The 26283-nt window shown below is 46.0% G+C and overlaps 1 protein-coding gene across 2 annotated transcripts in view; it reads left to right on the forward strand.

The window, feature by feature from the left end:
* The window catches only part of REPS2 (RALBP1 associated Eps domain containing 2), a 235850-nt gene that overhangs the window by 129652 nt on the left and 79915 nt on the right, over positions 1–26283 (forward strand). For both annotated transcript variants that reach the window (XM_006892403.1, XM_006892404.1), the window contains exons 6-9: positions 5279–5417; positions 8699–8762; positions 16234–16376; positions 22138–22229. In XM_006892403.1, coding sequence (XP_006892465.1) covers positions 5279–5417; positions 8699–8762; positions 16234–16376; positions 22138–22229 — 438 coding nt within the window. The remainder of the gene's footprint in view (positions 1–5278; positions 5418–8698; positions 8763–16233; positions 16377–22137; positions 22230–26283) is intronic.

Here is a 26283-nt window from a genome sequence, read left to right on the forward strand (position 1 = left end):
TGATGGTCTTGGTGGAAATGAAAGAATATGGGATCTGGTTTCAGCCCTCTAGATTAAAACCAGAGTGAGGATTTTTTTATATATTAGAATTCTAATATAAGGGAGCTCTGGTGGCCTCGCTGTCGTAGGGGGCTGTGCTGCTAACCCCAAGGTCCGAATCCACCAGCAACTCCATAGGAGAAAGATGGGCAATGCCCTGCTGTGCCCTTTAGAGCCTTGGACACCCAGTGGAGGGGCAACTTGAGGTTGGTTTCAATTTGATGGCACTGAGTTTTGTTTTTTTTTTTAAATTTCCTTTTTGGTTAACACGTTGAAATTGTGAGTATTGCCATGTTTCTAAGAGGCTCATACATATGCGGATCCTTGAGGCTGTTAAATGCATTTGAAGTATGCGGTGAGAAGTTGGTGAGGGTAATGCGTTTAGTGCAGGCCACTCACAGAGCTGTACTGTCTGTGGATTGATTACACAGTGTTCCTGCGCCACGTCTTGCTTGTCAGCCCTTGATCTTAGGGAGCAGCCGCTCACCTTGCCTGCCAGCCTCTGTTTTCTAGGAAGGGAGCAGGTTTGGGTTCTCATGGGAATCCAAGCAATGACAGACGCAGAGTGGCATACTTGTCCTCCTGACTGGAAGTGCTCGGTGATTGAGGCTGGTTCCCCCATTAGCAAGCCTCGCAGTGAGCTGGCCTCACTGTCCACTTAGCTGCTGTCTGAAGCGTCTCGGGCGGCTCTAACAAATGACCCCCACAGTGGACGTTTCTAAAGAGCAGAAGTGTCTCCCTGCACAGGTCTGGAGGATGGAAGTTCACATTTGGGCCTTGGCCACATTGATTTCCTGTTCCCTGCCTCTCTCCTGCTTTCGGGGGGGGGGGGGGCTGCTGGAATCTCCCAGGCTGTCACTGTCCGTGTGGGATCCTGCAGCCCTCTCTGCGCATCTCTTTTCTAGAACACAACTTGTAAGGGATTCACATTTGGGTCCACTTCCTAAGTTAATGGGGCCCGCCCCAAAAGAGTAAGCCCATCCCCTGGTACAGGGGTCAGGGTTTCAGCCCCTGTGTTCAGTCCCATGCAGCTGTCACCAGCTGCCCCTCGTCTTGATACCCCTTCTCTCCCTGCCTCCCAGGCTCCCTTCTGATGCTTGCATGCTGCCACTCTCCATCACGGCTCTGCTGTGCTTCTCCTCCGGGTCTCATTTCTCGGTTTATCTTTGTTTCTTCTCCACCTTCTCTACAAATGGGCAGCTGACCTTGCTTCTGTGCCAGAGCAGCCGATAGGAGAGCCGTGAAGACGGCATCCCACAGCACAGGCCCGAGTTCCCCGGAAGCCCCAACCTCGAGGGCTCGGTTGAGCCCGCCCTCGTGGTTCATTATCTGCGTGTTCAGCTCACTGTGACTCCTCTTCAGGCCAGACTAGAGGACGGATGGGTCCTGTGACTCACGCAGGACCACAGGGCCACCCTGCTGTCTAGCTGGGAGCCGAGCAGTGACGCTGGGATGTGAGGTGTGAGTAGGGGTGAGCGGCGTGGGATCACGAGGGGGCATCCGGGAAGAAGATGCCAAGCAGAGTGACGAGGGAGCGAGTGGGTAATTGAGGGCTCTGAGAGGGAGCCAGGGGGTGGCGGTAGGAGACAGGGCCCCGAGGGTCAGGTAGAGGAGGTGGGGATTGGGCAGGCCACTTCTGTCGGGTTCTCAGCAGAGCGACTCAGTCATCCAGTCCTGTCTGTCCCCGTCGAGTGTCGAGGCTTGTTGAGAGGCATCTGAAACCTCTCAAGAGGATGGGATGTGGGAGAGGAAGGGGTATGGACGGGCGTTCCAGGACCTGGAGAAAGAACAAACACAGCTGGCAGGAAAGACAGCCCTGACGGTGTGTGGCCGAGTGGTGACAGGAGAGAGCGACCTGGGGACAGATTTTAGAGGCGTGGGGACCAGGGGGTGCATTCTGTTCCGGTATCATCTTTCACTGGGAGGCAGGGGATAAAGTTCTCATGGTGGGTGCCAGCGACTTGGAGAATCGTCTCATCCCGCTGAATCGTTCACTTGTAAACATCGCTTCCATTGTCCCTGTCCATGCCCAGGCGTTGAGGTCTCTTTGTGCTGGCTGTTTCTGTCAGGGCTGAGCGGAGGGATAGTGTTTCGGGGAGTTCTCCACGTTGTACCACGGCTGAGACCCCAGTCCAGTTTAAGCCGGTGGTCCTCCACCTCCTGGAGCTTCTGGTGTGCAGGTCACCGCCGTCTGGCCGTGTTCAGCAACAAGGCCCTTAGAACGCAGCGCAGGCATTCTGATGGGCGCCTTTGGGAAGCTGGGTGGTCTCGCGGGTCCTTGCGCTGGCTCCTGCTCCGCCTTGTCTGCTCTCTTGATGTTGTGGTTGGCACCGCCCCACAACGGACCCTCCAGCAGGTTTTCAGAGGCAGTCATTTGCATGGGAGGAGACTGCTCATCTCCTGCAGGGCAGTTGGAGATTCGAACTGTGTGCCTTTGGACTGACAGTGCAATTTGCTACCTCTAAGCCAGAATGATTGGGGCTTGGAGGAAAATTCCACCAAAAATTGACATGACCCAGCGTGAAGAATTCTGCTATGTAGGAACCTAGCTTTGAGCTACAGATAAAGATGAGGTTCATGATTGGCTCAATGTAGAGGCTCACTGAAGCATCAGGGTAAGTCTCACAAACTTCCGAGCCTGAGTTTCCTCTTCTGGAGCAAGGGATGCTAATGCCTGTGCCACTGATTCCTTCAAGCCTTGAATTGCATGGATGCCAGCGGAGCTGTGAAATCAATACCTGCACATTTCACAGCATTAACTATGATTCAGATATTGAATCGTGACAGTGGGGAACCAGCACTGCAGGAATTGCATTAGCAGACAGTGCAGCGCATTCATTGGGCCAGAGATCCCTGCATGAGGCAGTGAGATCGCTAGGAGGCCATGACATGGCAGCCTCGATGGTGGCAGTGACACAGACAGCAGCAGAGGTGGCAGCGGCCCAGAGACGTGGTCCACGACAGGGCTGAGCTGAAGTGTGCCATTCTGCAGAGCTGGAACCAAGGGCTCAGCCTGGGCTTACTGTTGGAGTAAGAGCCAGGTACACAGTTGACAGAACGAAAAGCACTATTTCTTTTATGGGAGCTCTGGTAGCCCAGTGGGTAGGGAAACTGTACTACCAACCCAAAGGCTTATAGATCAAATCCACCAGCTGCCCCATAGGATAAAGATGGGCAGTCTCCTCCAGTGCTATTTATAGCCCCCCCTGGAAACCCATTGGAGGGTCAGCTATGAGGCAGTCCTGCCTTCACGACACATTGGCAACATATAACAAAAGAGCTTTATAACAGCACCACCCCAGGTGCAGGGCAGGACCCAGCGCCAGGAGGCCCCCGGTCAGAGACACCTGCCTGGGAGCACGCCTGAGTGGAGGCTGTCCTCACTGAAGGGTCACATCCTGAGTGTTTCTGACATGAATGTCACCTGTTACTTCCTTCAGAGACTGTGGTGGTGGTGTCATGTGCCGTCAAGTTGGAATTGCCCCATCCCTGATCCTCCAGCAGGTTTGCCAAGGCTGTGAATCCCACAGGAGGGGATTTTTCTCCCATGGAGCAGCTGCTGGTGGATTCGAATTGCTTATCTTGGAGTTGACAGTGAAACTCCTTAGCACTAAGCCACCAGAGCTCCCGCATAGATCTTATAATCAGGGGGCAGGGGGGGAGGAGATAATGAAGTATTTATGGTGGTTTCCCTGGACATTGAAAGCTGGTTTGATTTACATTATATAGAGACTCTTAATCCCTTTGCTAATGACTGACACATAAAGCGCTCGCCTTATTCCCATAATCTTCCTCTACCTCTCCCGAAGGCTTCACATGCTGCAGCTGACGATTAGTTCTTCTGATGGTTCCGTTCTCCCTCAGTGCTTGTGCTGAATTTCTGCGAACCTCATTCTCCTGGCCCTCTCAAAGCCCCTTTAGTGGATAAGTCAGAGATTATAGTAATAGTTCAATTTCTTAAATGACTTCTCACGGTTATAATGCAGATCAGAGTCTTGTATAGGCCTCTTTGTCCTCTGGACATTGTCAGAAAGACAGAGAGAGAGAGAGGGAGGGAGGGAGACGCGCATACACACAGAGACAGACAGACAGACACACACACACAGAATGAGTGTGTGTGTGTGTGTGTGTGTGTGTGTGTGTGTGTGTGTGTGTGTGTACCAGAAGAGAGAACACTCTTCTGAGTGAATTACTTGGTTTTTAGTCAATCATTCATATACCTTTCATTTCATAGCATGAACTACAGTTGATTAATGCCATTTATTGCAACCTGACTGAATTCTCAAGGGCACACCCAGGACCAGTAAATCTCCTCCTTCCTAGTTGTCTTTTGCCCTGTACACCCACTTTCCTTGTGGCATGTAGCACCCCTTAGTCTTAGGGTTTGTAGAAGGCATGGAGGAAAGCGTTAGGGTCCTCCCTGCAGCTCCCATCACCTCACCCCTTTCCTCCCCAGTGGCCAGCGTGACTGCTCACTGCTCTTCCTGTGTCTCTCTGCCCTGCCTGATACCTAAGTCCTCAAATGTGCCGTGTGCACCTCCTAGTGCCAGGTCTGATTCATCCCTTGCTACCCTGTTTATTTTGGCAGCATGACCCACAGCTATTCTCTCCACTGAGCATTAGACCCAGTTTTGAAATATCGGTTTAGAGTTCAGTGGGCCTGACTTGCTGCTCACATAAAAGTATTACATGGGGGAAAAAAGTATTGCATGAGAAAGTGGGACTTGAATTTGGAGCCTTTCACAGCATTTACACTGTATTAGTATCTGAAGACAAAAGACGACATACTATGTGCTGCTAATTGTTCAAGTGATTTTTTTTAAAAAAAAAAAAAACACAGCTTGTAAGAACCCTGGTTGTTCTACTATCCACTTAGCTAATCTGCAAGGCTCAAAACGGGAATATTTAAATGACCATCTTCCCCCCACCCCGCCATTTATCACATTAGAAAACATCTTGTCAGTAAGCAAGTACTTGCGATTTCCTGTTCAGTCCTTTTAACAACGTTGGAGAATTAAAAAAAAAAAAAAAAGAGCACAAAGCCTGCTGTTTGCCCCGAAGAATTTTATGTGCTGGTTACATTCTAGTTATGTGTCATTTATGGTTATTCTCTGGAGGGGGAAAAATAAGCCTAATGCATAATAACTTTTATTGATGTTTGATTTTTCGATTTCATCTCAATAAAAACAGACCCTCTGAGCGCTGGCTCTTTTTTTTCTTTCCCTCCTCCTCTTTCAAGTCCTTTTCAGTGGAGAGAGAACCGCAGGATAGCAACAGTCATTACCCAGACGAGCCCTGGAGGATAACGGAGGAGCAGCGGGAGTACTATGTCAACCAGTTCCGGTCCCTGCAGCCTGATCCGAGTTCCTTCATTTCAGGTAAGGACCAGGGATGGCAGAGGCGGGGGTGGCACGCTGGCATTCTCACAGAAGGAAATTGTGAACGTCTGGAGAAAAACAGTTCACACCCAACAAGAGCCACGACCTTCTGTGATTTCAATTTGTTTTCCTTTCAGGGCTGAATTTCTCATCAACTCTAAACCAGGCAGGAAGGGGAAGGTGTGTGTGGGAAGAAATCCCAAGCCAACCAAACCCCCCAGACTGGCAGTGACACTTGCATTTGGGAAATGATGGCTTACTTTCAAAAGGATTACAGAGAGAATTTGGGGAAATGTGGTCCTGATCCTTACCCTTTTAAAGTGGAGCAGTTCTTGCAGTGGTTGCTTGCTGATTGTATTAGTGCGGAGCAAGGCCATGCTGGAGACTTGAAAGGCATTACTGTCCCAAGTGTTCTTATTTTATGCAGGTGGCCATTGACTTAGGACATATTGAAGTTAAGCTTGTCTGGGCGGCTTTTGTGTCTTTTATCATTAGTCATATGCTGTAGTGTGTCATTTGTGGATGTTATTCTCAGTTGTTCGCTCGCATATGTGCAGTTTGATGATTTAGTGTTCAAAACGCTGCTGGATTTAGGAGGATACTGATAATAAAATGCAATAGTAATGGTGGGGAAAAAAAGAAGAGCATTGTGCTTATGTGAGAAGAACTTATGGCTCAGTCATTGGAACGGGACCCTTTTGCCCATCAGAAAAGCAGAGACTACCTCGTGGGTTCAAAGTCCTGTTCATTTTCTTTGGCTCAAGTCTTTATTCTCTGGGATGTTCCCCCCCCCCGAAAGATAAACTGTAGGGGAAAATTTGGCTAATATTTTTACATCCATATATCAGTTTTTCTGGGTTGTCTTCAGAAATATATATTCCTGTTGCATTCTTTCCTCTGAGAAATTCAAATAGGAAGGATCTGCTTTAATTGCTTGTGCCAGTGTTTTACTGGGCCAGTGGCTGAACAGTGAGATGGAACTGTCTGGAAGAAAAATTCATAACACATTCCCCCCCCCATTTCAATCTGGAAGAGTAAAAAAGAAAAATATGTTATTGATGATGGCAACCTGACATATTGGAAATGTGGAACAGGATGAATTTTCTCTCATGAAAGAAAAGATATGGTTGAAGGATGCTAGTACACATACAGGTGTCATTAGTGGTCAGTGGTCATGGTGATACTAAAGGCAGAATCCTGATGAGAACAACAACAACAGCAAACATCAACGCTGACAATGTGATGGACACAGAGAGGCAGAACCCCCGCTTACATGTATTTATAACTTTCTGCCTGTGCCCTGGATGAGGTGGAATGACTAGGGTAATGGGAGTAGGTGTGTCCGAGACAATGAGGTTGGCTCAAGATAGAGCAGGATTCAGAGCTGTTGTACATGGGGTCACTATGAGTCACAAGCGACTTGATGACACCTAACAACAACAACAAAAGCCCTACCCAGCTGCTCACGAGAGTCTTCTCACAGCTTAAGCAGACCCAGAGCTCAGGACAAATAGGTACTTGGTAGGAATGTTTTTTTAGTTCATTTCAGATCTTGTTTTATGGAATTGTAAGTGTGGATAGAAGTAGGACTATCACACAGCTCTGAAGCTTTGTTTGATCCCGCTTTCTAACCCTGAATGGTTTTGAAGAAGCAATAACCAGACCGTGACATTTGAAAATACTTCAGGTTGCGTCTCTAAAGATAAAGCTGCTTTTGGGAACCCAAGCACAGTTCTTAGGCACGCAGCTAAAGCCACAGACGTCAGTCAATTCTGTGATAGCATCAAGGCGTCATCATTCAGATTCCTCTGACAGGCTCTTTGTAAAGCTTAGTTTGATCAAGATCAGGAGAGGTTTATATTGTCTAAAGCACAGTGGACATGAATGAAACACAACATATAAGAATAATTGCATGGGAGGGGGGAAAGGGGTCCATATATTGTGATTAGCCACATTCCACTGCTGTCAGGTTGGCTGTAACTCATAGCACACATCTAGCGTATTTATGAGCCCATAAATCTTGCGAAGAGATTGCCCATCTATTTTTTTAAAAAAAATATTTATTAAAAGATATATTTTCACTTATGTGTGTGTATGTGTATATGTGTGTGTGTGTGTATATATATATATATACACACACATATATATACATATATATATACATATATATATATACTTCTGTAAAGCATGTGATTGCTGTCAGTAAATTCACAATGAATAAATAAGGCTGGCTTGGTGAGGGGGAGCTGCACTGGCAGCCTGAAGGCTGACAGTTTGAATCTTCCTGCTGCTTTTTGGCAGAAAGATCGACCATCTCCTCCCATGTGAGTTACAGCCTCTGAAAGCCTGCTGGACAGTCAGCCATGGGTCAGTTCGACCCAGCAACACCACTCCCACTCCCTTGTCACTCTGTCATAGTGTGGTGGCTTGCACATTGCTGTGATGCCAGAAGCTATGTCCTTGCTTTTTCATATACCACTAGGGAGACCCTCAGCGAATAGTCTTGAGTGAGGACCAGGAAGAAAGACCTGGTGACCCACATCTGAAAATGAGCCTGTTAAAACCCTGTGAGTCCTAACAGGCTATTGTTCAGTGCGGTGCTGGAAGCCAGACCCCTAGGCTGGAAGGAATACAGGTAGCTACAATTTTGAAAGATGGTGCCAGAGATGACAACATTTGGTTCTATTGTATCATGAGCGGAGGCAACTTGATGGCAACTGGCAGTACCAATGAATGACAGGAACAAGGGCTTCCTGAATTAATGAAGAGACTGCAAATCTTTCCCACAAAAAACTTTTCCGAAGTCACTGAACTAGACATCAGTCTATTTCATTTCTGTGTCTTGGGGTTAATGACACCAATTTTATTATCACTGAGCTCTTTTCTCCCGTGACCTTGTGGTGTCTGTTCGCCTGTCCATGTTAAGTACCACACAGATTTCTACTTTCATAATTTCGAAATTAGGGGTTTGAACTTTCAGTAGAAAGTGACCAGTTCTTTGTGAGGATAAAGACGTGAATCTGTATAATTTACATGTATCATAATGAGTGTTACAGGTCAGGGGTTCTCGTGCCCAGCTCTGATTCATAGATCCCTTTGAAAGCTCTTTGTATTTTGCTCTTGTAACGTGATTCATAATGGGCTTCGATGGTGGCGCATCCCATTGGTGACTGTGTTCAGGTTTGCTTCGTAAAGAACTGATGATTTATTGCCGTGCAAATGTCAAAATACTGCACTGGATAAGTAAGTAATGGCTTATTTCGAATAATGCTTCTTGACAGGTTCTGTGGCCAAGAACTTCTTCACAAAATCAAAGCTTTCCATTCCGGAACTCTCCTATATATGGTAAGTAGGGTTAATGCCGCCTAACCCCCTGTAGCCTTTTGCTTCTGCCTTGGTTGGTTGTGGAAAAGTTTATTTCTTTTGAATGTTTTTAACAGACTGAGAGCACAATCTGAACTCTGATTTGTGTTACTGTGACAATTAGATCAATTATTATCTGCAAAGTACAAAGAAGAGTGGCTGGCACAGCTGAGCCTGTTAAGTGCGTGCTCTTTATTTTCAAAGAAACGTCCCAGTGATGAGCCCCATTGAAATCTCCTTTCCATTTAAGCAATTAGGGCCTCCTTAGAATATTACTTTTCTTGTCCAGTTTATTTTCAGAACTTTCCTCCTCCTTGATGGGATGCAAGTAAGCAGAGGACCTCGAGAAACCCATTCTTTTGACTGTTTTATGAGACCTGTGTCTTTGGTGTGGGCCTGGATATAGGTTTGCAGCCGTGGCCTCCTGGCATCATGCCACTGCGCCTGCTGCAGCTGGGACCCCAGAAGTGCTGACCGGCATGCACAGATGGCTCCATTTGCATTTATTACAGTGCCCCTCAGCCTCTGCAAGCCCCCATCTGTGTGGGGGGCTAGCTCTCCCCCAGGCTGGGCAGGAGACCACCCTGCAATACACGCATAATGAAAACACCAGAAAGTGCACTTAAAGTTTCCTTTCAAGAGGAGTGTGCAGAAATTCAGAGAGGTTTTAAAAGCAGGTCCTATCTTGTGCATCTTATTGGAAAGCAATTCCGATAATGCTAGTGCACACCAGGTGACAGCAGGGTCTTGGATGAAATACTCTGGCGGCTGCTGCTTTTTGAAAACCAGCATTATATTAGATTTTAAAGCTGGGAGAAAACAATCAGATTACCATTTTGAAAATACAGTCTGTTCTGGCAGATTTCCCAGTCTTAACATTATTGGCAAGAGACTTCCTATCTCTTGGTAGAGATGCAGCCCAGTAAGGTCAGCAGTATTCTCTCCATTCGCACTTGGCTTCTCACACTCAAGAACAGCTATTTTTTTTTAAAAAAAACCCACAAACAAAACAGGCTTCAAAAAGACAGGAGGGAAACAAACCTCAAACCCAGAGCTCTGAAGTCAATTCCAGTTTGTAGAGACGCTGTAGAACACAGGGCAGCCATGGCTGTGAATGTGATGGCAGCAGACCGCCATGTCCCACTATGGACAGTGTGGGAAACAACCAAGTGCTTAAGCAGTGTGCTACCAGGGCTCGTACTCCAGGATGATGGGTTTTGGGTGCTGTGGAGTCAGCCCTACATGTGACAGAATGAAACCCGCCCTATCCTGCACCATCCTCACCATCTCGGTCATTCTCAAGGTCATTGTCACAGCCACTGTGTCAGTCCTCTCTTTGTCTGACCCTCTACTTTTTGAAGCACGATGTCCTTCTCTAGGGATGGCCCTTAGCTGATAACATGCCCCAAAGTTGTGAGACCATCTTTGTCTACAAAGAGCACGGGGGCTTGCACTGAGAGAGCTGTGCTTATTCTTTTTGTAATACCTAGTATCTTCATCCATCTTCCCTATCCATTGTCCGAATTTCACAGGCATATGAAGCAACTGAAGATATCATGGCTAGTGGCAGTCACATCTTAATCCTTAATCCTTTCCCCACCCCAGTTCCCCTAATTAACACATTCTGCTATTTCTGAATTCTTATTTAAGCTCCTTTTTTATCACAAACTTATCTATTAAATTTTTAAAGACTAGTTTGTTTACAAATTTCAAAGACATTGCTTTTTTAATTTCCATTCATTTATTGATGCATTAAGCTCCTTTTAAACAAATTTTCATTGTTTATTTTTAAAATGTTTTTTAATTGATATTTTCATGTGAGCATAATGGAATGTCCTAGGATTCCCATTCTTCTTAATGTTAGCCATAATTTGTTATGATGCACATAGTCAAATGCCTTTGCATAGTCAATGAAACACAGATAGACATCTTTCTGGTATTCTTTCCCACCAGCCAGGATCCATCTGACATCAGCCATGATCTCCCTTGTGCCACAACTTCTTCCGAATCTAGATTGAATTTCTGGCAGTTCTCTGTTGATGTACTCTTCCAACCATTTTGAAATAATTTTCAGCAAGATTTTACTTGTGTGTGATATTAATGATATTGTTCAATAATTTAAGCATTCTGTTGGAACCCCTTTTTTGGGGGGGAATGGAAACAGATATGGCTGTCTTCCAGTCAGTTGGCTGTTTTCTACATTTCTTGACATAGACTAGTGCACACGTTGAGGGCTGCATCTGTTTGCAGGAGCTCAACAGTTGGAATTGCTTTCAGTCCTGGAGCCTTGTCTTATGCCAAGGCTTTCAGTGCTCTGTGACATTCTTTCTTCATTACCTTTGACTCTTGATCATGAGCTCCCTCCTGAAATGGTTCCATGTCAACCAGTTCTCTTTTGTGAGTTTGACGCATGACTTTTCCCCTTCAGTTCTTTCAGCTTGAGAAGTGCTTTCCTCTTTTTGGTTTCTAACCCAAGTCTTTGCACATTTCATGATAATCTCTTCCTTGATCTTCTGGAGCTATCATCAAAAGCTTCTCTTTAGCACTCTTCTTTCCCAATTTTATTTTCTTTAGCTTTAGCTTTTCTGTGTTCAATAGCATGTTTCAGAGTCTCTTCTGATATCGCTTTGGTCTTCTCCTTCTTCCTGGTCTTTATAATGACCTTTTGCTTTTTGTATTTATAATGTCCTTCAATGCCATCCCCCAACTTGTCTTATCCCCAGACATTAGTGTTCAGGGCATCAAATCTGTTCTTGAGATGGTGTCTAAATTCAAGTGGGATCCACTCAAGGTTGTATCTGGCTGTTGTAAATGGATTGTAAGGTTGTGTTTTTTTTTTTCAGCTTCAGTTTAAACTTGCATGCAAGGAATTGATAGTCTGGGGCATAGTTGTCCTTTGGCCTTGTTCTGACTGTTGAGCTTTTCTGTGCTCTTGTTGTTGTTGTTGTTATGTGCTGTCGAGTCGTTTGCGACTCATAGCAACCCTATGTGCAACAGCCCTAAACCCCGCTCTATCCTGTGCCAATCGCATTGCCTCTGACACACCCATCCCGAGTGCCCCAGTCACTGAATCGATCCACCTCATAGAGGGTCTTTCCCTCCTGCACTGTCCCTCCACCCTACCCAGCATGATGTCCCTCTCCAAAGACCTGTCTCTCCTTACAACATGTCCAAAGTATGTCAGACGAAGCCCCAGAATCCTTGCCTCCAAGGAGCAGCCTGGTTTAATCCTCTCTAGGATGAATCTGTTTGTTTTCTTGGCAGTCCATGGTACATTCAGTACCCTTCTCCAGCACCACAGCTCAAAAGCATCCACTCTCCTTCTGTCCTCCCTAGTCATTGTCCAACTCTCTGATGCATAACAAGTGATTGCAAAGACCATGGCCTGTATCAGGCGCACCTTAGTCTCCAGAGAGACACTGTTGCTCTTGAGTACTTTAGAGAGGTCCCTAACAGCAGACTTTCCCATCGCAACACGGTTTTTTATTTCCTGGCTGCTGGTGCCAAGAGTGTTGACTGTGGAGCCGAGCAAACTGAAGCTGTGTACAATCTCAATCTCTTCACCATCCATCCTGATGCTACCAATTGGTCCAGTGGTGAGAATTTTTGTCTTCTTGACATTGAGCCTCAGTCCATATGTGCTCTTGTTACACAGATGGAATTTATTCCATTCCTGTATTTTTCATCAGATGGGGTCCATGTGTATAGTTGCTGTTCAAAATGGTATGTGCAACAGATAAAGACTTGATAGTGTAAAATGTTGTTACATGATATCTGGCTTTATTTCTTTAATTAAGACTATGCTTTCCAGCTACCAGTTTTTCTTTGTTTTCAACTTTTGCATTCGAATCACCACTTACTATCATCTTGATTGCGTGTTTGTTTACCTCAAGAGTGCAGAAGTTGGTAGACATGCTCGTCCTCACCTTCCCATGTATTCAGTTGGTGCACGCATTTGAGTAATAGTTCAATTATGTGTATATATATTATCCTATCACGGACAGCAGTCTAGGGAACTCTGGTGGCCTAGTGGTAAGGAGCTGTGCTGCAAGCCTGAAGGCACACAGTTTTAATCCATCTACCAGCTACAACGCAGGAGAAAGATGAGCAGTCAACTCCTGTGTGATTTACTGCCTCTCAAAACCCACTGAAGCATCAGCTGTGGATTGGTTCTGACTCGATGGCACACAACAACAACAGCAACAGCAGCCATTGTGTACTCCAGGATAGACTTTGAAATGCTCTTTTGAATGATATATAAGATACTAATCCCTCTTCAATTTGCCATTTCCAGCAAAGTAGATCATATGATTATTCTAGGCAGAGAGGCCAATACCAGTCCATTTCACCACACTAATGTCTAAGATATTGCTCTTTACGCATTCCGCTTAATTTTTAACCATTTCCAGTTTTCCTGGGTGCATACTTCATACAGTCCATGTTCTGATTATTAGTGGATGTCTGCAGCTGTTTCTGCTCATGTGGACTCTGGCCGTTTAGCAGTTGACAGTCCTTTATGGGATGCAAGTTTTACTCTGTCTGTGTCATGAACATAGACGCTACTTTGTGGAGGTGGCTGTTGACCAGTCATATCGTCAGTGCCTTCCTACCTGAGGGGCTCCTCTTCCAGCCCCATATTGGACAATTTTCTGGTGTTTTTTATAGAGTTTTCGGGTGCTCGCTATTTTCAGAAACGGATCACCAGTCCTGCTTCCTCATCTTTCTTCATAAGCTCTGCCAACGACTTTCCACCACAGATGACCATGATCGTATTTGAAATAACAGTGGCCTCGCTTCTGGCATCACATCCACATGCGAGAGACCACAGTATGCAAGTCACCACGGCAAACTGACAGGCCAGTGGCGGATTTCAAAGTGCATGTCTTATAAAGGTTGCCATTTCCAGACTCGCTACCTTCGAGTTGATGGTAGTCACAGTCAAACTGTCCCGGAGGATCTCCAGAGCGAAACATCCTCCTGGAAGCCAGCGGCCTTATTTTCCTCTTGTGGAGCACCCCGTGGGTTTGAACTGCCAGTCTTTCGATTAGCAAGCGAAAGCTTTGGAGCACAGCACCAGGGGAGCTCCTGGACTCAGGGCTAGTGTATTCTGTATGTTTGATGTGGAAATGATGGGTGGTCTGCAGAACACTAAGGAACTTTGATCATTTTTCTTTTACCCAAGAACACCATTCTCATATAATTAGGTCTGTGTTTGACCTCTGAATGTGTCCTAATCGGTGTATTCTTGTCTGTGCACGTCACCGAGGATGGTTGCACGTCAGGAGTCTTAGTTACTTTGGCAAATCATTTTCTTTTGTGCCGAGTAAAATCGAGCTCTGCCTTTCAGGGAGGAACAATGAGATAAGGCTTTGCACGAGGCCTCCTTTGTTCCTTTCTGTCTTATCCGGTTCCAGCCTTCCCTAGTTGCTTGCTTTATCGTAAAACATCATTCAGGGAATATTTATTGAGCCGACTTGTGTGTTCCCAGGAGATACTTCTCCAGCAAAGAATAATTTGCTACAAGGATTACATGACTTGACAGAAATCCAAGTGTTTTTTTCTTAAAGTTGAAAAGAGAAGATCTGGAGTGAGAGAACGTGGGCTTTAGACAAAGGGCGCCAGGACAGCCCCCTCCTCGTCACAGGCTGTGGAGAACTGGGGGCGCAGGCGTGCACGGCCAGGCTTTGCACATCATTCTTCTTGTGCAGTTTTTTCCCTTTTAGTTGTGGCAAATAGATATGCCAGTTGACATTTGCCACTTCATCATCGTCGCTGCTCTGAGGTACCCTTGAGTCTGCTCTGACTCCCAGTTGAATGAAGCCCTGCCCCTTCCGTCCTCACGGCCTCTGCTGTGCCTTGTAAGCCCATTGCAGTTGCTGTGTCAGTCTGTCTTGTTGGCGGCCATCTTCTCTCTTGCTGACCCTCTGTGCTTCCAGCCATGACGTCTTTTGCTCCTGATAACATACTCAAAGCACGTGAGGCAAAGTGGTAGCAGCCTGATTTCGAAGGTTCACAGTCCCTGGGACAGTCTTCATCCTTCACCAGCACCACAGTGCGAAGGCTTCAGTTCTCCTTTGGTCGTCCTTAGTCATTGTCTAACTTTCACATGCATATGAAGCAACCGAGAATATCATAGCTTGAGTCTCGTGCTCCCTAGTCGTTAGTGACGTTTGGTTTCAGAAGCTCTGTCTGACATACTTTGGACATGTTGCAAGGGGAGACTGGTCCTTGGAGAGGGACATCATGCTGGGGAGGGTGGAGGGACAACGCAGGAGGGGAAGGCCCTCAATGAGATTGATTGACTCAGTGAGTGAGATAATGGAGGTAGGTGTGTCAGAGACGATGAAGTAAGCTCAGGATAGAGCAGAGTTCAGAGCTGTTGTGCATAGGGTCCTTATGAGTGGCAGGCGACTCAACAGCCACATAACAACAACAACAACAAGCACTTTCAGATCTTTTGCACCACATTCCTTGGTGCTGTGCTCCATTTTCTTTGCTGCTTCCATGGACACAATGATTAAGTGGAACAGAAAGGTTGGCAGTTTGAACTCACCCAGTGGCTTGGGAGAGAGATCTGGCCACGTGTTGGCATAAAGATCCCCAAATCCCACTTGCTTTGAGTGGGCTCAGACTCCTAGTGACCCCGTGGGACAGAGAGGAGCTTCTCCAGAAGGTGTTCACAGCTTATGCGTTGATGGGAGCAGACTGCCTCATCTCTCCTATACAGTGGCTCGTGGGTTTGAACCCTTGGCCTTTTGGACAGCAGTCCAAGGTTTAACCCACTGTACCTCCAGGACACCTTGCATAAAGAGCACGGCCTAGAATACCATCCAGGGCAGTTCTCGCCCCCCACCCCCGGTGTTGCTGTGAGTCAGAACAGATGAGGTGGCATGTGATAAGAGAGCATGATCATGGCGCCCTGGAGATGCCTTAGTGAAGTGTTTGGCCAACAGTGGAAAGGGTGGGCCTGCCTGGCCATTCCATGGGTCATAGAGCTGGTGGTCTGGCACCACAACCAGCCTTTATGGTCCAGGAAGCCCGCAAAGCAGGTTCTGCTCTGTCATGCAGGATTGGAGTCAACTCTGGGACACCTGATGACAATGGGATGGTCAGCCATCATGCATTACTCCTTCCAGGCCCTTCTGCCATGCCACCCTTAAGAGAAACTCAGTATCCCTTTAGGAGCAAGTCCCATGTTCACTTCTTGTGTGTTCAGTGTTATGAAACCGACCCATCAGACCTTTCTGGATAATTCCCACTTTTCTCCACACATTCCAATTACTAGGCAGCCTTTGTCTTCCTTCCTGTGGCCTCTTAGATTCCAGATGACTTTGGCCAGGAGGGTCTGAGGGCCTTTTGAGCCAGAGTGTCACGAGAAAGCCTGGGAGTTGCATGTACTCTCCCCTTTCCTTGTCAGCCCTGTGGCAGGCCTCACGTCATGCCTTGTTTCTAGGGAGCTCAGCGACGCTGATTGCGATGGTGCCCTGACTCTAGCCGAGTTCTGCGCAGCCTTTCATCTCATCGTGGCCCGCAAGAACGGCTACCCACTGCCCGAGGGCCTGCCACCCACCCTGCAGCCCGAGTACCTGCAAGCAGGTAAGGCCTTGTCCACATCATTTATCTCTGGTTCCTTCAGTGACACCCACAGGGCATCCTGGGTGTCCAGAGTTACTCTCCTGAGCTTGGGCAGACATGCACATCTTCTAAGATGAGTACTAGCTATGGTCCAGGCAAGTCCGAGCCATCACTTACCCCTGTGCCAGCATCCACAGATGAATTCAAACCAAAAAGAATTTTCTCTGTCCTGAAAATTATGGAATGAGCAAGGACTGAACTTGCAGCGCCAAGTGCTGAATCAGCACTCTCGGCCCATCCCGGGGTCCCTGTGTACCCACAGGGGAGAGGGATGGAATAGAAGAGCAGTAAGGAATTGTGGTTGCAGCCCAAAGGCAAGTGGTTCAAATCCACAAACTGCTCCAAGGTGACCACAAGGTGGTCAGTCTCCTGCTGTGTAATTAACAGCTTCTGAAAACCCACCGGAGTCGGTTCCAACTCCCTGACACATAAGTTAGCAGTACAACGCTTTAAAACCACTGCACCACCCGGGGTCCTTTGCAGTGCCCTTTAAGTGCATTTAATACTTTCCCCTTTTCCTCTTTGGAGCCCTGGGTCAGGTCACGTCCTGTGCTCTGCACTTTGGGATCTTTAAAGCGCACCGCATGGTTTGTTCATTCCAAAGGTAACACGGCCACGGTGCCCCAGCCAGGTGTGGCCTCCATGGACTGTTTCAGGAAGGCACTGATGCCATTCAGTGTCTGGACAGACCTGACGTAGTCACGCACACGTAGTCCCTGCAGTCGGGCTTGTGCTAAAGAAGAGGTCCCACCAGGTGGCGCCCGAGCAGCTCCTACCGTGTGTTTGGCGCCTCTGCAAGCTCCTGCTCTGTGGTTCAAAACCAACTCAAAACCCATTAACTGCCTTTCAGTTAAACACAACTTGCACATCATTCTTTGGGCTCGTGGGATTAATCATAATTAATAATGATACAGTTCTAACAGAAACCGCCAGAGACCTCATAAAAGTTTGTGGTGCTCAGCGACAGTATATTTTTGGCAAACCCAGAGGCTTTAGTAGTTAATTTTGAAATGTTTTTGTCATCCTAGCCAGGACCTTCTAGTCTTCTCTGTGCTTTTTATACCATTTATAAATTAATATGTATTCTCTCTCTCTCTTCAATTTTTTGGCATCCCATTTACATTAAAAAATTAACTTTTGTACTTACCTTGGTTTTAGCATTATTCAAATTCATCTATATTTGTCCTTTTAAAATAAATTTAATTCAGTCTTTAATAAGATTTGTAGGGAGTCTAAATTGGTTCATGCCATCATGCATGAAAATGATACAAGCTTGTTTTCAAGAAAACGGAAAAGGGAATTGTTGGATCTGGTGCCATTTTATGTTTAATTACAGAAATGACCCCTGAGCCTCAACTGCGCTGAGTTAGCAAGAGCAGCTGGATTGTTGGGAGGTCTTAACCATAAACTTTTGGATAATTTCATGTTTAGGTGACAAGGTGGTATAAATTTTTTTTGCCGTTTAGCCCATTAAAACATATTTATAGCGTACTTACTATGTGAGTGGAAGAAAGCCAGGCAGTCTCCGCCCTTGGAGATTTACAGCTTCAGAAACCTGTGGAGGGTCGGTGGGAGTGGGAGCTGGCTTGATGGCATTGAGTTTGCGTTTTATTATATGAAAGACACTGCCCCCACTCTTCTCTGAGGTCTGACTGTTCTATAAAGTAGGATTCTCTCCTCCCTGGAATTTCCTAACAGTTAGAGGATGCCAAGTCTCAAGCCAATTTCACTGCTGCAGAGTTGATTCCGAGTCAGAGAGACCCTCTAGGACGCAGCAGAACTGCCCATTGGCTTCATTTCTCCCGCAGAGCAGCTGGCGGGTTCAAACTGCCAGCCTCTACGTTGGCAGCCAGATGCGTTAACTCTAAACCACCAGGGCTCCTAGCTAGAAGATTTGTGTTGAATAAACTCACAAGTAGCAAGTGTTCTGAAGGGGAATAGAAGTGCCACAGTGTGTGTGGCTTTGGGGAGGATTTCCTCAACTGTTTTGGGGGAAGTGTGAGGGGTGACAGGAAAGACAGGGAAATGGAGTCCTGGGCGCCCTCTTGGAGATGGTGTGCACACCATTGCGATCAAGCAGGCCACACAGTTGTTGTGTTGTGGTTTTTTTGTTTGTTTGTTCGGTTTTTTTTTTTTATTTCCCAGTGCATAGAGGGAGCTCTGGGGAGCAGTCCATAGGGAGTTGTGCTGCTTACCCAAAGGTGGTACCCCTCTGTTGTTTCACATCCACGGGGCACTCTGTGGGAGAAAGATGGGCAGTCTCCTCCCATGCGATTTACAGCCTCGCAAAAACCCACTGGAGGCCCTGCTCAGAGTCCATCTAGATTTTACAGCAGGGAGTTTAGAGGTTTGTTGTGGGGTTTCTGGGGACGGGGGGAAATGCAGGTAAAATATATGTTTATGCTACATTGTAGTCTAGTTTTTAAGTGCAGATTTTTAAAGATTGTGAATTGGGGAAAAGATGACAAAGCAAATTGCTTTTGCATCAAACCATTCTTTCCCATCTCATTCTTAGACATTCCTTCCAATCCCCACATTATAGTAGCATCTTCATCTTCTTGCTTCCTTCCTGTGTTTCTAGCCACTGATCCCTCTGCTGTATCCCTTTGTCTCTGGGCATATTTGCCCTTTGGACCTTGTTGTTGTTGTTGTTGTTATGTGCCGTGGAGTTAACCAGGACTCATAACAACCCTATGAACAACAGCTCTCATCTCTGCCCTGTCTTGAGTCCATTACATCGTCTCTGACACATGGGCAGCTATGTTAATAAAGCCTCTAGGATTTTTTTTTATCAGCTAATTGGGCTTTGTTAGTGACAGTACCTAACAACAACAACAGCAACAACAGTTGGGCTTTTTTTATTTCTAAAAAAAGCGCTGGTGGCACAGTGGCTAAAGAACTCAGCTGCTGACCGAGGGAGTGGAGGTTCAAACTTTGGACCTTATATGGTGAGTTGTAAGGAATGAATGTTCCCTGATGTCCGTTTTGTATGCCTGTCTAGTGTTTGGCTGGAAGTTGAGCTTTGTTGTTGTTGTTGTTGTTGTGTACTGTCGAGTCAGAACCGACCCAAAGCTGACCCTCCAGCAGATTTTCACAGACAGTTAATGACATGGGACGAGACTGCCCATCCTTCTCCCGCAGAGCAGCTGGCGGTCTTGAACCATGTGCCATTGGGATTGCAGTGCAGCTTCTTGCCCCTAGGCCACCAGAGCTCCCTAGAAATTGAGCCATAGGGATGACTTTTTCAGGTCTGAGGAGTGACTCCGGGCCATCGTTTTGGAGTTTCTCCCACTCTCTATGAAATCAGCAAGACTGGCTATTTTTATGTTTTTACTTTTTTTTAATTTTTATTTTTACTTTATTATTTGTGTGTGAGTGTACCGTCAAATCAGATCTGACTGGTACAGGAGGAAATTGTCCCTCCTTCCCCGGCAGAGCATCTGGTGGATTCAAACCATGCGCCTCTGGGATTGCAGTGCAGCTTCTTGCCTATGTTTTTACTTTTGCCCACATTTTTTCTACCCACTTTACCCAGGACCTTGTAACGTGCTTTAAGAGCAGTCTGTGGTGGTAGTTGGGCACCATCTAGTTCTTCTGGTTCTAGCTCTGTGCCTTTGAGTTCCTTATATTGTAGCCCGTAAGTGTGTCATAGTATTATGACAAAGTCTTAAATCCTGAGAATTCCCAAGATGGGACTCAGAGGCAGGGAATGAGCACATGCTCTTTGGAAAATGGTGTCAGCAGACTTGCTGTGTGTAGGGTTGCCAGAGGCGACTGCTTTGTAAAAAGCAAAGTACCTGCGAAGCACAATAAAGCAAAAGGCAATAAAACAAGATACTTCTGTAGTAAAAACTTAGGCAGTACAGTTCTATGTTAAAACACATGGAGCTTCTATGAATTGGAATGCACTGTATGGCAACTGGACAAAGTTAGATCACTGACTGGTAGACTACAGAGAAATCTCATTTGGGCTGAAGTTACGCTTGGAGTAGGGTTGAGCAGTGGTGTTGTGGGAGGCTTGTAGCTGGGTCTTAAACCAGGAACCAATGAGCCCGCCAGATCCAGGCCGACTTGGCCTCAGAGGAGTTCTGAGGCGAGTCGGCAGATGCACAGGTAAGGTGGCTGCCCTCGGCTGTGTGTGTATCAGTGATGCGTCAGAGGCCAGTTCCTCAGTGCACAGAGCCTGGAGCATGTTCCACCACAGAGAGGGCAGGAAGGGACAGAGGGGGAAAGGAGTGCAAGCCATGTTCAGTATTGGCTCCCCTCCAGTTATATTTTTAAAAAACATTGCATTCAAATTTTGATTCCTCCATGGCCTGGATTTGATTTGTAGCTTCTATTGCATTATCAGCCCCATTCTGTTTTTGCTGCTTGGACTCTCGACAAATTTCCAATCCGTAGAGACGTTCCTTTCCTAATTACTTGGCGACAAGTAATGGAGAGTAAATGAGAAATCGCCTGGGTGTGGAATATTAGTGCCTGGGTGTGGAATTATCAGCAGTCTGCCTTTCAGGGCGTGCTAAGGCACGCTGCTCCTCAGTTCGTAGCTGCGTCATTGTTGTGTGTTGGACACAACTCCTCGTGTGATTCTTGCTCGATTGTTCTAAGCCAGCAAGGATTTGGCTGTTGTTCGTATTCCTGTGAATGAGAGAGAGGAGCCTTTTATGTATGTCGTTCCCTTGGGTGTACACCTGGAAGGCCATGTCCGTTTTTACTCAACGCCAATAGCTAACTGCATATATTCCCTTGCTGGCGCCGTTAGCTGCTCTGGGGGTGGCTCTGGCTCCTGCTGACCCCCTTTTCCAACAGGACAGCCCTGTCCTGTATATGCTCCTGATGCTACTGTGCTCCAAGCCATCGTGGGAGCCACTGAGTCATGCCTTTGCACTGAGGGGCCTTCTGCTTTCTCAAGCAGCGTGGCTTTCTCCAGGGACTGGTCCCTGCGAAGACCTTGCCTAGCATGTGTGAGAGGAGGTGTGGTTGGAAGGAGCATCCTGGCTCTCTTTCTTCCAAGATAGTCGTTCTTCTGGCAGTCAGTATTTTTCGTTATTACCACAATTGAAAGCCCTCTGTTCTTCATTGCCCAGCTTTCATGTGCATATGAGGGATTGCAAACCCCATGGCTTGGGTCAGGGAGCTCTGCTGATCTAGTAGTTAGGGAGATTGAGCTGGTAACTCGAAGGCCACCAGCTCAAATCCACCAGCTGTTCCTTAGGAGATAGAGGGGCACCCTCTTCCTGTGTAATTTACAGCCTATGAAAACCCACTGGAGGGTCATCTATGACTTGGTTTTGACTTGACACCAATGAGAGAGAGAGAGAGATGACTTGGGTCAGATGGACTTTTTAGTGCTGAAACTGTCACCACAGTCCATACCATTTAAAACGATGCTGGTACATAGTGAATATATGGCGCCATTGCAATAGTCAACAGGGGACATGACCTCTATGCTCCAGCATGAAATGCTGGGACAACAGAGACCCATCAGACAGCCTGTTCTTCAGTTTCATCAGGTATGAAGTGGGGGTGATCCAAGAGTTGGGTTGAATATGTAAAATACACAAACTGAACTTAAAACAGCACCTCACCGTAGTTTGTGCTGTAAGGAGTTCACCGTTCTGTGTGTTCTAATATTTAGCAAGCACAGAGAAGCCTATAGGAAGCAGTGGCTACACCCTGACGATGGTATATAGTCTGACATATTCTTTTGGTTTCTTCTTAGCTTTTCCGAAGCCCAAGTGGGATTGTGCGTTGTTTGACTCTTACTCTGAGTCTGTGCCAGCAAACCAACCCCAGGACGTGCATCGGAGCGAGGTAAAAGGTCTCTCTTCAGATGGTAATAAGAATAGACATGGTATGAACTCCCTTACCCTCAGCTCTTTACAAACCCTGAAGAGTCTACCTTTATAACATTTTCTTTTAGATGTGGTAATTACTTGAGGTTTGATGTTCCAAATCTGAACATGAAATGCATCTGTAATTATCTTCTTTTCCCCTGTCACGAGTTGATGTGGTGGAAGAAAGCGATTCCTGGATCATCTAGGAGTCAAATTTGCTGCTGCTGCTGCTGTTATTGTAATATGCCATTGAGTCGACTGTGAACAATAGATCAGAACCTTGCCCATAGGAATAGCCAAACCAAACCAGATGATGCTAGCCGAGTTATTTACTTTTAACCAAGCTTCCATCCCTTCATAAAGGTTTCCAAGTTACATTTTTAGTAGCCGGGTACTCATTTTTTTACAAATCATAAGGACCAAGAAGAGCTATGAGAGGAGGTTTGCGAATGATGTATGAGATTCCCAGAGCATATCCCAAGCCCCGTCTTCCAAAGGCTTTCCAGCTTTTGGACCAAATGAAGAGTGGTTTGGATGCTCTCCAAAAGACACGTGGCGAATCGGCACAGTGTCCGACCATCACCGTGTGACCGTAGCCAACCTCGGCTCCAGTCTCTGACCTCGGCTGTGGGTCAATAGTACGAGTCGTTCTGGTCATTGCTTATAATACTTGATGCCCCCTTCTGGAAAAAAAGACCTGGAAACATTTCATCAATACAGGTTCAGTCACCGACTCCTTTTAGAGCTTTCCAACCCCAGTTCAGATAGTGACATGGCGATGGAAGTCAAAGAGAAGACGCGGGGACATTTCTGTGACTGTGCATGATTATTTACTCTTTCAACTGTAGTTCTCAGGCTTCTGATGTGGTTATTCGGCGCCTTCAAGTCTGTTCGGACTCAAGCAATCTTCTGCACCGCAGATGGAAAACCCTCCCGGTTGAAAAAACCCTGCCCAGTTGAAAAAAAAAACCCTCACCCACTTGCAGCAGCCGCCCTCACAACAGTTGAGCCCATTGTTGTAACCACTATGTCAGCTGTCTCCTGGAGGGGCTTCCTCTTTTTTGCTGACCCTCCACTTTACTAAGCGTGTTGTCCTCCAGGCTTGGCCCCTCTGGACAACATGTTCGGAGTATTTGAGACCAAGTCTCTTGAGCCTTGCTTCTAAGGAGCTTTCTAGTTGCACTTCTTCCAGGACAGATTTGGTGGTTCTTTTGGAAGCTCAGTATTCTTAGCCAACAGTACCTTTCAAATGCATCGTATCTTTAGTCATCTTTATTTTTTGTCCAGCTTTCTCCTACTGAAAGGATCCTGACTTGGATCAGGTGTACCTTGGTCCTCGACAGTGACATCTTTGCTTAGTTTATTTTAAAAAAAAAATAAATGTCTGCTTTTTAGACTGCTGTTTCCATGTGGCCTTTGACTGTGGATCCAAGTAAAGAGAAATCTTTCCCAGCTCTAATCTTTTCTTCATTTGTCCAGATGTTGCTTTTAGTCCAATTGGGAGAACTTTTGTAATCTGTACTCATAGCTTGCTGAAACGGAGGAGGACCAGAAGTGCTGGCTGCAGAAGGGCTGCAGTCTTCGATATGAACTGAAGCTCAACATCAAGAAAACAAAGATTCTCACCACTGGGCCGATTGGCAGTCATGATGGATGATGAAGAGATTGAGATTGTTCACAGCTTCAGTTTGCTTGGCTCCACAGTCAACACTCTTGGCACCAGCAGCCAGGAAATTAAAAGACTTATTGCGATGGAAAAGTCTGCTGTCAGAGACCTCTTCAAAGTACTGAAGAGCAGTTTCAGTCTGGAGACGAAGGTGCGCCTGATCCAGGCCATGGTCTTCACAATTACTTGCATTAGAAAGCTGCACAGTGATTAGGGATGATAGAAGGAGAATTGATGCCTTTGAGCTGTGGTGCTGGAGAAGAGTATTGAACATACCATGGACTACTAAGAGAGCGAACAGGTTCATCGTAGAGAGGATGAAACCAGGCTGCTCCTTAGAGGCAAGGATTCTGAAGCTCCATCTGATATAATTTGGTCATGCTGCAAGGAGGGACCATTCCTTGGAGAGGGATATCATGTTCTGAAGGGTGAAGGGACAGTGCAAGAGAGGAAGACTCTCGATGTGATGGATTGACTCAGTGACTGAGTTAATGGGGTAGGTGTGTCAGAGACAATAAGGTTGGCTCAGGATAGAGCAGGGTTCAGAGCTGTTGTACATAGGGTCATGGGTGACTCAACAGCACATAACAACAACGTACTAGAACCTGATGTCTGTGAACTTAATCAGAAAGAGCTTCAAGTTTTCTTCAACAAGAAGGTGAAGTCATTGATATTTTTGTTAATGAGTCTTTCTCTGGTCCTGATGGCATATTCTTCTTATAGTCCAGTTGCTTGGATTATTTCTCAGAATTCTGATTGAAAAGAGATAAAGATACACATACACCTTTCTTTATCTTAAACCATACAGTATCTTCTCTCTGCCTGTTGACAAGTTTCTCTGGAATTTTCATTTTACTCAGTGATTTCTGTAGTTTATTATGACTCACACAGTTGAACGCCTTTGCATACTCAATAAAACACAGTTAAACATGTTACTGGTATTCTCTGCTTTCAGCCAAGATCTCATGTCAGGGCAATACTGTCCCTCCTTTGACATCCTCTTCTGAGTCTGGCTTGAATTTCTGCCAATTCCCTGTTGATGTACTGCTCTGGCCACTTTTGTGATTGTATTTGTGTATTATATTTTCTCATTTTGCCATATGACTTCTCTTGAGATTGAGCACAAATATGGATCTCTTCCAGTTACTTGACCATGTAGCTTTCTTCAAAATTTCTTGCCATCTCCGGTGCCACATCTGTTTGTGGACATATTGTGTTAGTATTCTGTCATTTCCTGGAGTGTGTTTTTCACTAATGCCTTGGTTTTTACTGCTGTACTTCCTCCTCCAGAATTGCTATGAGTTCCCCCCACCCCAGTCATCTGCTGTCTCCTGAAACATTGAACATCAGCCATTTCTTCTTTACTTTCTATATCCCTTTCACTTTTTCATCGGCTTCCTATGTCATTCAGTATTTTGCCCATACAGTCCTTCAGTTTTGAGAATCAAAAGTGATTGATTTGAGAGTCAAAGCTTCAGTTTCTTTTTGGTGTGTTCCCCCCCGCCCACTGCCATTCTTGCAGCTTGGGAAAATGATCAGTGTGTTCTTCCCTTTTGGTTTTCTAACTCCAGTTCTTTGCACATTTGCTGTCTTCTCTAGATGCTCTTTGAAATGCTCTGTTCAAGCTCTCTTATTTCATCATTCCTTGTTAGCTTCATCACATTGTTGTTGTTTTTATGTGCCGTCCAGTCACTTGCAACTCATAGCGACCCTATGTACAACAGCCCTAACCCCTGCTCTATCCTGTGCCAATCTCACTGTTTCAGATACACCTACCCCCATTACCCCAGTCACTGAATCAGTCCACCTCATCGAGGGTCTTCCTCTCCTTTGCTGTTGCTCCACCCTCCCAAGTCTTTATTCCATGATCATCTAGAATTCTGTTCTAGATATCTCTCCTTTTGATTCTTTTCTTGAGTCTTTGTTCAGAGTAGTCAGTAATGGTGTCCAGTTCTGGTCTCTTGGCATGGAAGGCAGTTGTTCCTGGAGGCAGTTAACTACCCAGTCCCTCTATTCACAGTTCTTCTCTTTCCCCTTTGCTCATGAAGGAGATGGATTGTTTGCCTTGGTTGGCCTTCTAAAGGTTTTTAAGACCACAGGCAATAAGCATCAAACTAGAAGGCAGAACAGAAGCCATACAGTACATTATGAAGCCAATTAAATGAGATGTCCCTTGAAACGGTGACCTTAAAGCTAAAGAACCAAGTCTCATAAGCTTTTTAGTTGTACATAAGCAACCTCAGCAGCCCTTATTTTTTCCTCTTTTTTCATTGTAGTAAAGATATATATCGTACAACTTTTGCCAGTGTAACATTTTAGAGCTATGCAACTTTTTGATAACAATTACAGAAATTAGTTGCACAGT

The sequence above is a fragment of the Elephantulus edwardii genome, unplaced genomic scaffold, assembly GCF_000299155.1.
Source record: "Elephantulus edwardii isolate Elephantulus edwardi_28Jun2011 unplaced genomic scaffold, EleEdw1.0 scaffold00115, whole genome shotgun sequence".
NCBI classification, from domain to species: Eukaryota; Metazoa; Chordata; class Mammalia; order Macroscelidea; family Macroscelididae; genus Elephantulus; species Elephantulus edwardii.